The 15,000-nt window shown below is 32.1% G+C and overlaps 1 protein-coding gene across 1 annotated transcript in view; it reads left to right on the forward strand.

Annotated features, from left to right (window-relative positions):
* Window positions 1–15,000, forward strand: part of LOC135223725 (glutamate receptor ionotropic, kainate 2-like) — a 119,616-nt gene that overhangs the window by 79,472 nt on the left and 25,144 nt on the right. Inside the window, 7 exon segments of the mRNA XM_064262481.1 lie at window positions 976–983; window positions 5,281–5,304; window positions 10,373–10,525; window positions 12,196–12,244; window positions 12,247–12,307; window positions 12,955–13,060; window positions 14,270–14,476. Coding sequence (XP_064118551.1) covers window positions 976–983; window positions 5,281–5,304; window positions 10,373–10,525; window positions 12,196–12,244; window positions 12,247–12,307; window positions 12,955–13,060; window positions 14,270–14,476 — 608 coding nt within the window.

The raw sequence follows: 15,000 nt of genomic DNA on the forward strand, positions 1-15,000 counted from the left end.
CATTTAAAGAGTGGCAAACTTTGTCACTCCTTTGATATGCCACTCCTTTGAATATCTCCCGCTCCATTTGCTTCAAATTACATTAAACAACGAGAATCTGTCATAAATACTTTCATATTTGGCTTATAAAAACTTCCATCTACTTTACTGCATTCTTCTACACTGTAACAAGTCGGCTTCATAAAATATTTCGCAGCAATACTAATTTGAATGTAAAAGAAAAAAAATTAATTTTCGTTTGCAATTAAGGCCATCATTTTTTATAAGGCAGAGTCATAGGGGAGAGAGGCAATCTAATGTCTTTAACTAGTCCATTAAGGAATAAACGAAAAAAAATCTTAAGGAACGATAAAAAGGCGATACAATTTATAGTAGCGTCCGGAGGCTATAGCCCAGGCCAACGAATCTTTGGACCTAAGGCTTCATAATCTTGCCCTTGCAACTTACCAGTTAACGGTGCGTCTGATTTCTCCACTGCAAGTTGTCAGTGCACGATAATGAAAACCTGAGATTAGCTGGCTGCAGTGTTAGAAGACGCTGTCTTGATACAATGAGTATTAAAAAAAATAAAAAAAAAAAAAAAAAAAAAACCAAGGTTTTTTTTTTTTTTTTTAATTTTTGTTTTGGGTGGGATGAGGGTTGGAGCGGGGAATTGAGGGGAGGGGTTGTAGGTGGGGGGTGGGGAGGGGGCGGTGGGTTTCTGGTTCACTGAGCAGGTTGTTCTTGAGGTTGCAAGTCTCTGCTTTATATGTTGTTTTGACTAATTAATCTATTTCCCCAGTCAATTTCATTCTGATATGGAGTATTTTTTCATCAATATAAATTAGAAAAGTAGCATCGAAAAAATTAAATTCTCTCTCTCTCTCTCTCTCTCTCTCTCTCTCTCTCTCTCTCTCTCTCTCTCTCTCTCTCTCTCTCTCTCTCTCTCTCTCTGAACAAAGATTATGTCTTGTTTCAAAGAGTCAATATAAGCAGGCTTAAAGGTATTATCCAAAACTTTGCAGTCTACTCGTAACATCCTCTGAATAATCTTTTGAAGCAGTTGTTATTAACTAAAATATTCTTGATCGGATATTTACACATATATATACGGTGAAAAGTAAGAATAGATGCCGCTCAAGGAGTAACAAAAACTATAACTTTAAAGCTGCTTTATAGAATTTGCTTAAAACGTAGCTTCTCATGCAAGTTTCTATGGAGATGTCCAATGAATATATAATGATTTTGCCGCCTTTCTTAGGGACGGGGGATGGGGGTCGGTAGGGGGTGCCGTGGAATGGAAACTTAATATTAGGAAGGAGTTATTAAAAAAAATGTACACGAATAAAATTATTTTGTCCTGTGTCCTTCAGTGTTGTCTAGGAGTGTATCTTAATAAAACGCAAGTATCTCAATATCAGCAACATTGTTTTACAATCAGATTTATATGTATATATATATATATATATATATATATATATATATATATATATATATATATATTAAACCATATATAACCTTTATGTATGTATTTACATACACATCTATATATACATATACATCATACACATATATATATACAAATGTGTGCATGAGTGTTTGTAAATACATGTATATACACACTCTCACTACCACACATATATACAATACACGTATGCCATATATACATACATACATATATATATATATATACATATATATACACACACACACATATATATATATATATATCTATATATATATATATATATATATATATATAAGCAGTTGTGTATGTATATCTCCTTTATGACATTTATTGCCGCTTGTAACCATATTAAAAAGTGTATCAGTGGAACTCACGAACGTTGTATATGAACGTCAATTTCTGGTAATGGGAATTATGACATCGCTGTGCCTTTTTTTTATTTCCATCTGCAGTGTAATTTACGTTGATATGATTCATTTGGCCGCTGAAAATTCGCGAGCGAAATTGTTTTTGACGGAATCGTTTATTCCCATTGGTGGGTTATGCCTGTAAAACCAATACAATTTGATGATGGAACCAGGGCCTGGTTTTCTGCTTGTATATATACAGCGCAGGTGATAGACTTACTTTTTTATAATAAATAATAATAATAATAATAATAATAATAATAATAATAATAATAATAATATAATAATAATAATAATTAGAAGGATTTGTGATTTGCCAGTGGAAACAATTACCCATAATTACAGGAACACTAGGCACGATCCCAAGATGCCTGAAAGGGAACCTGGAAAAACTAGATGCCGAAGTAGCTCCAGGACTCATACAGAAGAGTGTGCTCCTTGAAACAGCGTCATATTGAGAAAAAGTGAAGGACTCCTAAGAAAGTGGGATGTAACCCGAAACCCCAGACTAACAAAACCACCGACTTGAATAGGATGATTGTGATCGACCACTAAAAAAAAAAAAAACAAAAAAAAAGTAACATCTATTATTATTATAATATTTTTTTTCTATTATATTTATTATTACTCGAACCAAAGTAACCTAGCATTCCGTACTAAGCCCTACATGATGGCTTTATGAGATCTCTCTAAATTCAAATCACAGAATATTCTGAAAGATTGAAAAAAAATTTTGAGAACAAAAATGAGAGGTAGACTATAGACAAAAGTACACAATTACAACTTTCTGGTAACAATCTGAGGAAGAACAGTTACTTTTATATTCTTATATAAGAACTTATATTCCATATTTACATGTAACAATATAGTTTTTCTGTTTGATACACTTAGAGTTCATAAGTTTTTTTTTATTCATCTCATAAGATGGAAATAATTATGAAGTTCTTCGACAAAGGGAATTCATGAAAGCTGTAATTTCTTATTTTTGCTTTTAGCTCGCCTTTCCTTCCCATTCCCAAGATCTGTCGATCATACAGAATATTCTGTGGTTTATATTCACAGAGATCCCATAGAGCCCCCATTCAGAGCTATAGAATACAGCTCTAGCAGTGATAATTATGATACGACGTTGAATAAGGTCACAGAAAACTTCAGTTTATAAACCGTTGGTTATATGGCAAATGTTTCATCTTCGTTCTGGTTATTCAGAAATAGAAAAAAAGCGATAAGATAATTCGAACTCTCCTTTTTTTTCCATCTTGTCGCAAGACGTTTTCATACGTCTCCCACTGCTAAACGTGACCTACTTTACGCCAAACTTTTAATTGCTCCGGAAACAAGATGAAATGGCTTTGACGTCACAGATGTTCTTATGGCACCATTTCATTGATTTTCTTGTATAACCTGCTTCCTAGTGTTACGCAATGGATGCAATAATTTCCAATAATGTCTCCAGTTTCTTGGGTTTGTTTTGTAAGATGGTGCGTGGTTGTACTCAAAGATTTTTTCCTATTAAAACAAGACACATACGAGGACGCTCCTTTAGAACTTGGACGTGGTAATTTTCCTCAATGTAAATATTCAAAATTAGAACAAATTTAAAAAAGATTATTCTGTCACTAACACTGGCGTATCACTTGATATATAAATACACCACTATTTTTTCTTTTGAGTTAAAGACTACCCAGGAAAATAATTGTTCGTCTGAAGAAATTCGACTTGCATGCATGGACAGTCATCATGGTCAAATTTCTGATAGTTGCCTTTCACTTATACATTGCTTTCGTGAATGGATGACGTAAATCTATTTATGTATTTCAACACTGGAACAAAGTAATCGAAGACAATATAGTAGATAACATTCCGTCCATTGCTAGACCATCATTATTATCCTACAAAGCAACAATCTTTACATCACCTAAGTTTGGCCCAGTTTTGATTGTTAATCGTATAAGAACATATTTGCTTGGATAATAATAGAGGGTGCCATCTGTTTCTATAGAAACCCGGACGCTAAACTGTAATTTCATATCATTGAAATGAAAAGAGAAAAAATATCTTTCCAAATGTATCCCTCTGCACCTCATTCCGTTTGAAACTTCTGCAGAATCCTAACAGTGGTTTAGTGGAATGAAATGGAGTAGAGAGTTTAGGCCAAAGGCCAAGCACTGGGACCTATGAGGTCATTCAGCGCTGGAAAGGAAGTTGAGAGTAGGTAGGTTTGAAAGGAGTAACTGGAGTAAAACCTCACAGTTGCATGATGGAATAATTGTTAGGATAGGGAGGATAGCAAGATGGAAGAAAGATGATATGAATGAGGGTACAGTAAAAGAAATGTAAGGGGTTGCAGCCAGGGGCCGAAGGGATGCTGCAAGAACCTTTAGTAATGCCTACAGTGCACCAGTGAGGTGCACTGACAGCACTAGCCCCTACGGGGATCAGTGGTTTCGTAAATTGTGAAAAAAATTGGGGTAAAAGTAAATAAAAGAAACACTACAATTCTGTTAAATGGAAATAATAAATAAATAGATATGCGAGTCATTCTTTTTTGTATGCTTTCAATTGCCGATTTGCTACGTTTCGAGTGTCTCCATTTGTATGTTTGTAAATATCGTTTAGCAAGAGAGAGGAGAAATGTGTCGCGCTTATATGGATGAATGGGCATTCTGTCTGTGAGCCTTCTGTAGAGTAGAACAGAACATAGAATCTAGACCAAAGACCAAGCTCTGGGACCTACGAGGTCATTCAGCTCTGGAAGGAAAATTGATAGTAAGAAGTACTGAATGATGCAACAGGAGGAAAACCTCGCAGTTGCATTAGGAAACAGTTTTTAGGGAAGGTAGAAAGTCAGATGAAAGAAAGAGAATATGAACGGAGGTACAGTAATAAGTCACCCATACTTATCACATGTTAGAGAAAGAAAATAGGAGCATTTGTCGATTTTTATTAACCTAATCCCCTAACTTGGATACTTCAGACTCGAAAAAAACGAAAAATAATTACGAAAAATATAGCAATTCAAGGAAAACGGAAACAAGAACTAAGCAAAGTAACATGACCCCTAAAATATGACATTTTAAGCCCGACTTGTTCAGGCAACGCCAATTGCTTCCTGAAGGCAATCTCATTTTTTATATATATCGTGTTGTTCTACATTCACTTTCCACAGGCATGACTTTCAATAGTCAATAAACGTCAAAGCAACCTATTTATCTTAACATAAAAGCTGAAAAAGCAAAGTAGCTGTCTTTTGGCAAAACTGAAAGACGAAAATAGTTGACCACTTCTGAAGTTCCCAGATTTCCAGTGAATACGGTGCAGTGTTGCGATACCGAACGTTCATTGGTAGAAATATCTTGTTCTTACGAATTAGTGCAGGAAAATGAATTTCATACCTTTTAACTTTCTGCTTTCTTTTCTTTTCAGAATAGCAACATGACGTTCTTGAAGGTAAGTCCAGTTAGATTTTAAGTCGATTGTGCTTATTTTACTTTTTCGATTTTTGCTGATTGCTATTTTTCGGCAGCAGGTCCAGGTTTTGCGATAACTGAATGTAAAACATACAATGTATACCGAGTGAATTTACTTTTAAATCTTCACCTTGTAACGCACGAAGCAACCTCCAAGCGAATTCAGGAAAATGCTCATAGGCTGTTAGTGTTAAACATTTTTCGTTAGCTATTTGTTTGTTCATTGGTAATCTAATTCATTTGCTTATGGAAAGAAAACTATCTGTTAGATTTCTAAGACCTCATAGTCACAGAAGTTTAAAATGATCATAATTCTGTTTTTGATTGGGTCAGATATGTTTATAATCTATGCTTACCTAAGCGACATATGATTCAAGTACATAGTTTCAAGAAGTTATCCCATATTGACAAGATAGCCAATTCAATTTAGATTTTTTTGAAACGAAAGTATAATCTATGACTATGAAGCGCCATATCAATCTTCAACTTTCCCTTGTAATTTCCAGATACATCGAAAAAAAAACCTTGAAACTGTTTTGCTTTCTTTTATTAGAACCTGTAACGGTTTTATTTTCTTCAGATCACTCAGAAAATTTGAGCATATGCACAAACTAAAGGATTTATTCAGATCAGATATAAATATAAAGAAATGTAGGTGGGCGGTAACATATGCAAATACATAGCAATCCGTAAATCGTGAAATTATTAAAGGAAATTTAAACAAATGGAGAAGCTTGTATGGGGAAATAAATGCGCGCGCGCAGGCACATACACACACACACACACACACACACACACAATGAGACTATGACGTCTCGATATTCACAATTGTTTTTATGGGCTTATCACAATCACAGAGAGTCTTTGGACTTAGACGGGAACATATGACAAATGGATGGTTATGTTTCTTCATAATATGTTCCCCTCTCGATTCAAAGGTTTCTGGTGAAAAGCACATCCACTGGACCGTAGGCGCATCAAAATAAAAAGTGGGGATATCGAGAAGTTACAGGCTCATTGTGATTATCGCAAACATGAACACATACATTTATAAATTAAATAAATTTATATATATAATATATATATATATATAATATATAAGCCTCTATATATATAGTATACCTATATATATATTTTATATATATAATTAATAATATATATATATATATTTATTATTAATATTACATATATATAATATAATATAAAATGTATATTTATATATAATATACATATATATATTACTATTTATATTATGTATATATTATATATATATATATAATATATTATATTGATATATAATATTTATATATATATATATTATTAATATATATAATCTAATTATATTATATATGTATTATATATATATATATATATATATATACCTACATACACATTAGAGATATATAATATATATCGTATCAAATTATATATAAATATATTATATATATATATATAGATCTCTTATATATATATAATATATAATATTAATTAATATATATATATATATATATATATATATATATATATATATATGTATAATTATATCTAAAATATACATATAATATATAATATATATCTAAATATAGTTCTATAATATATAAATATATCTATATATATATATATATTTAGATATATAAATTAATTATATGTAGGTATAATTATCTAAAATTATATATATATATATATTAATATATATATATATACTATATAGTATATATATAATATAATATATATAATTATATATTCCTACTTATATATATATATATATATATTATTATATAATTAATATATATATATATCTATATGATATATATAATATAATATAGTATATATATATATATATCCTATATATACCTACATACACATTTATACTTATATATAAGTATAAATATATAATATATCTATATTATATATATATTATATATATCTACATAATATATTATTAATATATATGTAAAGATATATATATATATATATATATATATATATATATATTATATATATTATAGATATATTATATATATATACGTATATATCCAGTTCGCTTTACCTCATTATTAATATACTTTCATATATGTTAACCAAAGAGGATTTTTTTATAGTTGATAATAATGATTTCGTCCTCTCGTGGGTTCGAACCCACGAGAGGACGAAATTATCATCAACTAAAAAAAAATCCCTTTTGTTTAACATTATGAAAATATGTTAATTCGAGGTAGAGCGAATTGGATATTAAAGGACATTTGCAGCTTGATGCATATATATGATATATCACACACACACACATATATATATATATATATATATATATATATATATATATATATATATATATATATATATATATATATATAGTTAAGAATAATTCAAACCTCCCATTTCACAAGCGCCGCTGGCTGCCATTGTTGACTAATTCAATAACCCAAAACAAATAGACGAACTAAACGTATTCAAAACGCAAGCGGACATAGCTTGCAAGCGTCATTCACTGGATATCGCCAGAACTGTGAATCGGCGCAGCGGAATCGTCCGGCGCGTTTCATTGAATTACCTTGATTAGATTTGCGCCATCCATGCAGGGCTGACCCTGTTGAATACGCTCGGCTGAGATGTCATTCAGATATGCACTCAACTGCACGGCGAGTGTTGACAGATTACTAAGAGCTGCCTTGGTGTGTTGGTTTTATGCTAGTTTCCAACTAATCTTTTTTATTTCATTATTATTATTATTATTATTATTATTATTATTATTATTATTATTATTATTATTATTACTGCATTAGTCAGTAAAATGGTGAATGAATCTACAGTGGTGTAAATGTAAATATATATCAAGATATTTTTAATACATATTCAAATTTACACCACTGGATTTCTTCACCATTATTATCATTATTATTATTATCATTATTATCATAGTCAGTAAAAAGATGAAGGAATCTACAGTGGTGTAAATGTAAATGTATATCTGAAATATATTTTTAATACATATTCACATTTATACCACTGTGGATTTCTTCACCATTATTATCATTATTATTATTATCATTCTTATCATAGCGTGAGTCAGAAAATGGTGAAGGAATCTACAGTAGTGTAACTGTAAATATATATCAGAAATATATTTTTGATACATATGTAAATTTACACCACTCTGGATTTTTTCCCCATTATTATTATTATTATTATTATTATTTATTATTATTATTATTATTATTATTATTATTATTATTATTATTATTATTATTATTATTATTATTATTATTATTATTATTATTATTATTATTATTATTATTATTCGGAAGACGAACCCCACTCAAATGGAATAAGCCCATAAGGGCCACTGATATGAAATTCAAGCTTCCTAGAGGTAACAGAAGATAACAGGAAATTGGAAGGTATTACAAACTCTGTGTAGCGATTGGTAATAAAAATGTTCATAACACCGTTATTTTGACAATATCATTAAAGAAACGGGAGCGTTAATACACTTATACTTCTCTAGTTTTCATTGATATGATATGAAGAGCGTTATTTTAACAGCTGCACAAAAAAAGAAAATCCCTAAATATGCGATTCTCTATTTTCTCTTTTGATAGATCATCATCATGGTTCCTGTTATTGTTATATTGACAATGTCATTAGAGAAACTTGCATGTTAAAACATTTATAAGTCTTTATTTTTCATTGCTATAATTTAAATGACGTCATTTTAGGAATCGCACTAAAAAATCAGCATATGAGTCAAATTTATGAATCTATTTTCTTTATTTTTGACAAATCATTTTCCAGCATCATGAAGGGACGATCCATTCGTTCTCGTAATCTGTAATCTTCATCAGCCCGGAGTGAAGACCATAAATCCTGTTATGCTACGTCAATTAGAAGCATATTACCTAAATGGGCCTATCGTTACGGAGCACGTAATAGCAGTACTTAACCTATTAGCCAAATGAGCATCTCGTCACAGAGCTCTTAATAGCCGGTGCTTTATATGTTATTGCTTTACGGGGGACCGGGACGTTTATCATTTATTGGGTTTATATGAATAATTACATGTTGATGTTCATATGTTTTCTCATAAAACTTCTGAAAAGAAATGTGACTGAATGGATACTAAAAACTTTTCAATTTGCTTAATGTAGTCTAATTTATCATTCTTCTCTTAATGATGTTTTAGAGCCAGATAGCTTATAATTCATCAAATAGGAAGTTAATGTTTTCTTGTTGATTTGCATGCATGGGCATTTTCAGTAATAATAATAATAATAATAATAATAATAAAATAATAATAATAATAATAATAATAATAATAATAATAATAATAAATATTATTACTATTATCATTATTATTATTTTTTTTCTCTCTCTCTCTCTCTATCACAGTCCTCCAATTCGACTGGGTGGTATTTATAGTGTGGGGTTCCGGGTTGCATCCTGCCTCCTTAGGAGTCCATCACTTTTCTTACTATGTGCGCCTGTCCATCACTTTTCTCTTTTCTTACTATGTGCGCCATTATTATTATTATTATTATTATTATTATTATTATTATTATTATTATTATTATTCTAAAGGGTTCACAATAATACAAAGTGTTGCGAGCACGGACTCGCAACACTGTATTAGTGTGGACCCTTTAGAACATTATATATACTCTCGCGATAGTGTTTTTCCCAATTATTATTATTATTATTATTATTATTATTATTATTATTATTATTATTATTATTATTATTATTATTCATAACAGCTATAATAAAAATAATACTAAGGGAGATGATGAATGATTACTTTGAAATAATAATAATAATAATAATAATATAATAATAATAATAATCTAATAATAATTGCTTTTAATAATAATAATAATAATAATATAATAATAATAATAATAATAATAAGAAAATTGCTTTAAATAATAATAATAATGATGATAATAATGACATCTAATTACTCCAGTGCTAATACAATAAATATAAAAGCAACACCAGTACATCGGAAAGCGTTTTAACTGCAGAGCCCTCACGCGGGGATTTATCTGGTACAGACAGAAGTAGCCCTCATGTACGACGCCGTCCAGCTGTTCGCCAAAGCCCTTGACGACCTGGATCGGTCGCGGCACATCGACGTCACGCCCCTGGACTGCGACGGGGACAACACCTGGGTTCACGGCAATTCGCTCATCAACTATATGAAATGGGTAAGGTGATGGCATGACCCGGATTGATGTATTTTGAGACTGGTAAGTTTGATAGAGGGTACAGAATAGAATGTAGAATTTAGGCAAAAAGCCAAGCGCTGCTTCCTATAAGGTTATTCAGAGCGGAAGCTGGAATTGACATAAAAAGGTTCTAAAGGTGTAACAGGAAGAAAACCTCGCGGTTGCACTGTGAAACAATTGTCAGGAGACGGTGGAAAGTAAGATGGAGGAAAGAGATTATGAATAATGAACGGAGGCACAATAATTGAAATGACAGGGACTGCACCTAGGGGCCGAAGGGACGCTGCAAAGAACCTTAAGTAATGACTACAGTGCACCGCATGAGGTGCATTGAAAACACTAACCCCCCCTACGGAGAACAATTGTTAGGTGAGGGTGGAAAGGAAGATGAAAGAAAGAGATTATGAACGTAGGTACAGTAATAGGAATGAAAGGGGCTGCAGCTATGGGCCGAAGGAACGCTGCAAAAAGCCTTAAAAAATAATGCATTATCCCCCTGCGAATTTGAAAGAGTGTAAGAAATGTATATAGTTATATTCTTCCTTTATCTTTAAAAATAATGCATTATCCCCCTACGAATTTGAAAGTGTAAGAAATGTATATAGTATATTCTTACCTTTATCAAAATTAAAAATAATGCATTATCCCCCTGCGAATTTGAAGAGTGTAAGAAATGTATATAGTTATATTCTTCCTTTATCTTTAAAAATAATGCATTATCCCGCTACGAATTTGAAAGAGTGTAAGAAATGTATATAGTTATATTCTTCCTTTATCTTAATTGTTATGATTAATGCGCTGCTTTGACTAAATAGATATTTTATAAGACTCCTAAGTCTGAAATACTGTAGGAAATATAGTTTGTTTTTCCTTTATTTAAACAAACTGTCTTGGAGAAGGCGCTAGAGTGGCCAGAAATTATGCATTTTAAGATTTAAGTCTGAAATAGCATAGAAGATATGGTTATGTCTTTTTTATGTACATGGTCTTGTTTTCTTATCTGTTTTTTAATTGTAGGTCTTGTAGGGTATTCTGTGCGTTATGACTGAAATAGATGTCTAGGAGATCGCTATGTTTGAAATAGGGCAGAAAATATAGATATATTTTTCTTTGATTTATTCAGATTGTTTTGCTTACGTTCGTATCTTTAATTACGTCTCGTAGGGTATACTGTCATATGACAAAGTTAAGAAAGCGAGTTTGAACAGAAAATATAACGATCTGATTTCTCTCAAGATTTAAATCTTCATATAGCAATAGTCATATAGCAATGGTTATGGCACAAAATATGTTAAACTCTCCGATTTTCTTCCAGAATTATGAATCATATCAATTGAAATAATCAGCGGCTTTTATTTTTGTAATAGTTATCAAATCTGTTAAACAAGATAATCAAACTCAATTATCCCTAATGAAAATTATCTGATGAATTACCGAGGGTACAGAGATCGTTTAATTCATGCCGCTTCTTTTCAAACCCCTCGTCCTCATTTTAATAAGCAGTTTATGTTATCATCATTTTATGCTAAGACAGATCAATTAACGCGATTCCTCTCGCATCTCTGACGGAAAAAATCTTTCCTTCGAGGCGCATGAACCTGACCATTACAATACATCTCCTATTTCGAACTTTTTCTTGTTTCTTGAAGGTACAGGTGAACGGCCTGACGGGCCTCATCAAATTCGACACCGAGGGCTTCGCAGGGACGTCGAACTGGAGATTATCGAGCTCACGAAGGAGGGACTGAACAGAGTTGGGAGGTGCGTGTGGAAAGCCTTTTATTTATAAATATATATATAATAGTATATATTATATATTAATATATATAGTATATTATATATTATAGTATGTATATATATATACATATATATATATATATATATATATGATATATATATACATATATATATATAATTATTATATATATATATATATTATATATATACATCTATATATATAATATTATTCTTTTATCATCATTAGTGAGATCTTCCCATATCTCGCAAATCTAAAATATATTCATTTATCTTTATGTGGTAATTATTGTCTTTGAAGTGAGGGAAAGAGAGGTTCTTTTGCCATCACATTCGCGGTACATACTTATCAATAAATAGAAGTGATATACCTCTTAAAGTTACCTCGAACGATATAATTGATATTTATCGATGATTCACCAAACATATTCCTTCCATCACCATATTTACTATGAAACTTCAAAAATTTGATTTTATCCTGTAATAACATTTCATCCTGAATATCTCAGAAAATAATATTCTGCGGTTTAAGATTAATTTTAAAATCTTCAGGAACTCTCAATTACAATAAGTTTTCTTTTTATCAAAACCTGTCGTCGATTTCATGATTTTATATAGTTTTTGTAATTCAATAAATATCAATTGATTTCTAGGTGGGATCCAACGACTGGAGCTAACTATACAAGGTCTTATAACGATGTTCAACAAGGCATCGTACAAAGTCTTCAAAATAAAACCCTAATTATAACTTCCGTGCTGGTAAGCCCTTTCATATAATGTATAATGTATCCTTCACGCCATCCTTTATCTGTATGGCTTTCTCACGATAACCAGTAGATTTCATCAACTACGTCATAAACGTTAACTTAACACACTATAGACAGCACAATACATGATAACACACACCACTCGAACCCGAGGAAAGCTAGTTTTCTTTGGTTGTCAGTATCTAATTATTATAATTTTCTATCAAGGACAATGATATGAGTTATTGCAATAGAATAAGGTAACCTGGGGAATATCGGTTTTTCTCTATTGATAAACTACAGCTTCTTTTCGAATTTTGATGCAAATACAAAACAAGTGGATTTGATTTTTTTTAAAGTTGAACATTTTAACGGGAACAACTTTACAGATTTACTTTTACTGAGACTTACTTTTATACTTCCATACACAGATTTACATGTCTTAAAAATGGTAAATTATCCGGGGGGGGACGGGGGGCTCCAGTAATTGTTTTACGTTATTTTATTTTAATTTTCCGTGAATATCAAGAACAAATAAATGCGAAAAAATTGGGAGAACTAGAATACATGCTGCACCTGGATTCCTTCGTGGGAATGAAAATGATCTCAGAAATAATAGGAAATGCTGTGCCCGAAAAAGGTACATATTAAGGTAGTCAGAAGAGAATAATACAATATGGTAAAAAACAAAGAAACATAAAGTAAATTTACTTACTGATTACGCAACTGATCAAAATAAAAAACGATAATAATCAATAGTGTTATACATAAAACAATATCGTAAATCTAATAGTTTTACATAGGCATTGTTCGCCACAGTCACACAGTAAAAAAAAGAACAGACACACGCACAAACTAAGAGAGAGAGAGAGAGAGAGAGAGAGAGAGAGAGAGAGAGAGAGATCGCATACATACGTATAGGCGAAGAGACTGCCTCACTGTATTTGATACATGAAAAAAAAAACCATACAGACGCACAAACTAAGGGAAGGGGGGAGAGAGAGAGAGAGAGAGAGAGATCGCACACGCATACGTATAGGTGAAAGTATAGACACTGCTTCACTGTATTTGATAAATTAAAAAAAAGAACATACAGACGCACAAACTAAGGGAAGGAGAAGACAGAGAGAGAGAGAGAGAGAGAGAGAGAGAGAGAGAGAGAGAGAGAGAGACGAACACAAACGGCGCCCATTTAGCAACTCTTCCTTTTTTCTGACCGCAGGCCTCCCCTTACACGATGCTGCGGGAATCCTCGCAGCATCTGACGGGAAACTACAGATACGAGGGATTCTGCGTCGACCTCATCAGCGAGATCTCCGAGATCCTGGGCTTCAACTACACCATCAAGTTGGCCCACGACGGCAATCACGGCAAATTCGACAGCAAGAGGAACCGATGGAATGGGATGATCGGCGAGTTGCTGGATCAGGTAAAGGGGGAGGGGGCGGGAATGGAATGGCAGTTTATGATAGGAGGGGAGACGAAGGTGAAGACGGTAATGGAATGGGAAGAAGATGAAATTAGGAATTTAGGGATGACACATCTGTTGATGGGGAAGATGCTGATGAATGCAAAGATGAATTTGAATGGAAAGATGAGAAGATATTGCTGGTAGGACAGGTGCTGATGAACAGAAAAATGAGGATAAAGATGTCAGTGACAAAAAAGAAAGACAGAAGCTGATTATTAAAGGAAAAATGCTGATAGGAGGAAGATGTTGGCATATGCAAAGATGCCATTCTAGAGAAAGATGGTGATGAAAGGTAAAATGATGATGGATGGAAAAGAGAAGAAAAAAGGAAGTATGCTGAGTGAAGTTTAGATGTTGACAGAAAGAGTGACTGCTGAGAGGATAAAATGCAGAAAGAGAGAGAGAGAGAGAGAGAGAGAGAGAGAGAGAGAGAGAGAGAGAGAGAGAGAGAGAGAGGAGAGAGAGAGAGAGAGAGAGTAACG

The sequence above is a fragment of the Macrobrachium nipponense genome, chromosome 10 (assembly GCF_015104395.2).
Source record: "Macrobrachium nipponense isolate FS-2020 chromosome 10, ASM1510439v2, whole genome shotgun sequence".
NCBI classification, from domain to species: domain Eukaryota; kingdom Metazoa; phylum Arthropoda; class Malacostraca; order Decapoda; family Palaemonidae; genus Macrobrachium; species Macrobrachium nipponense.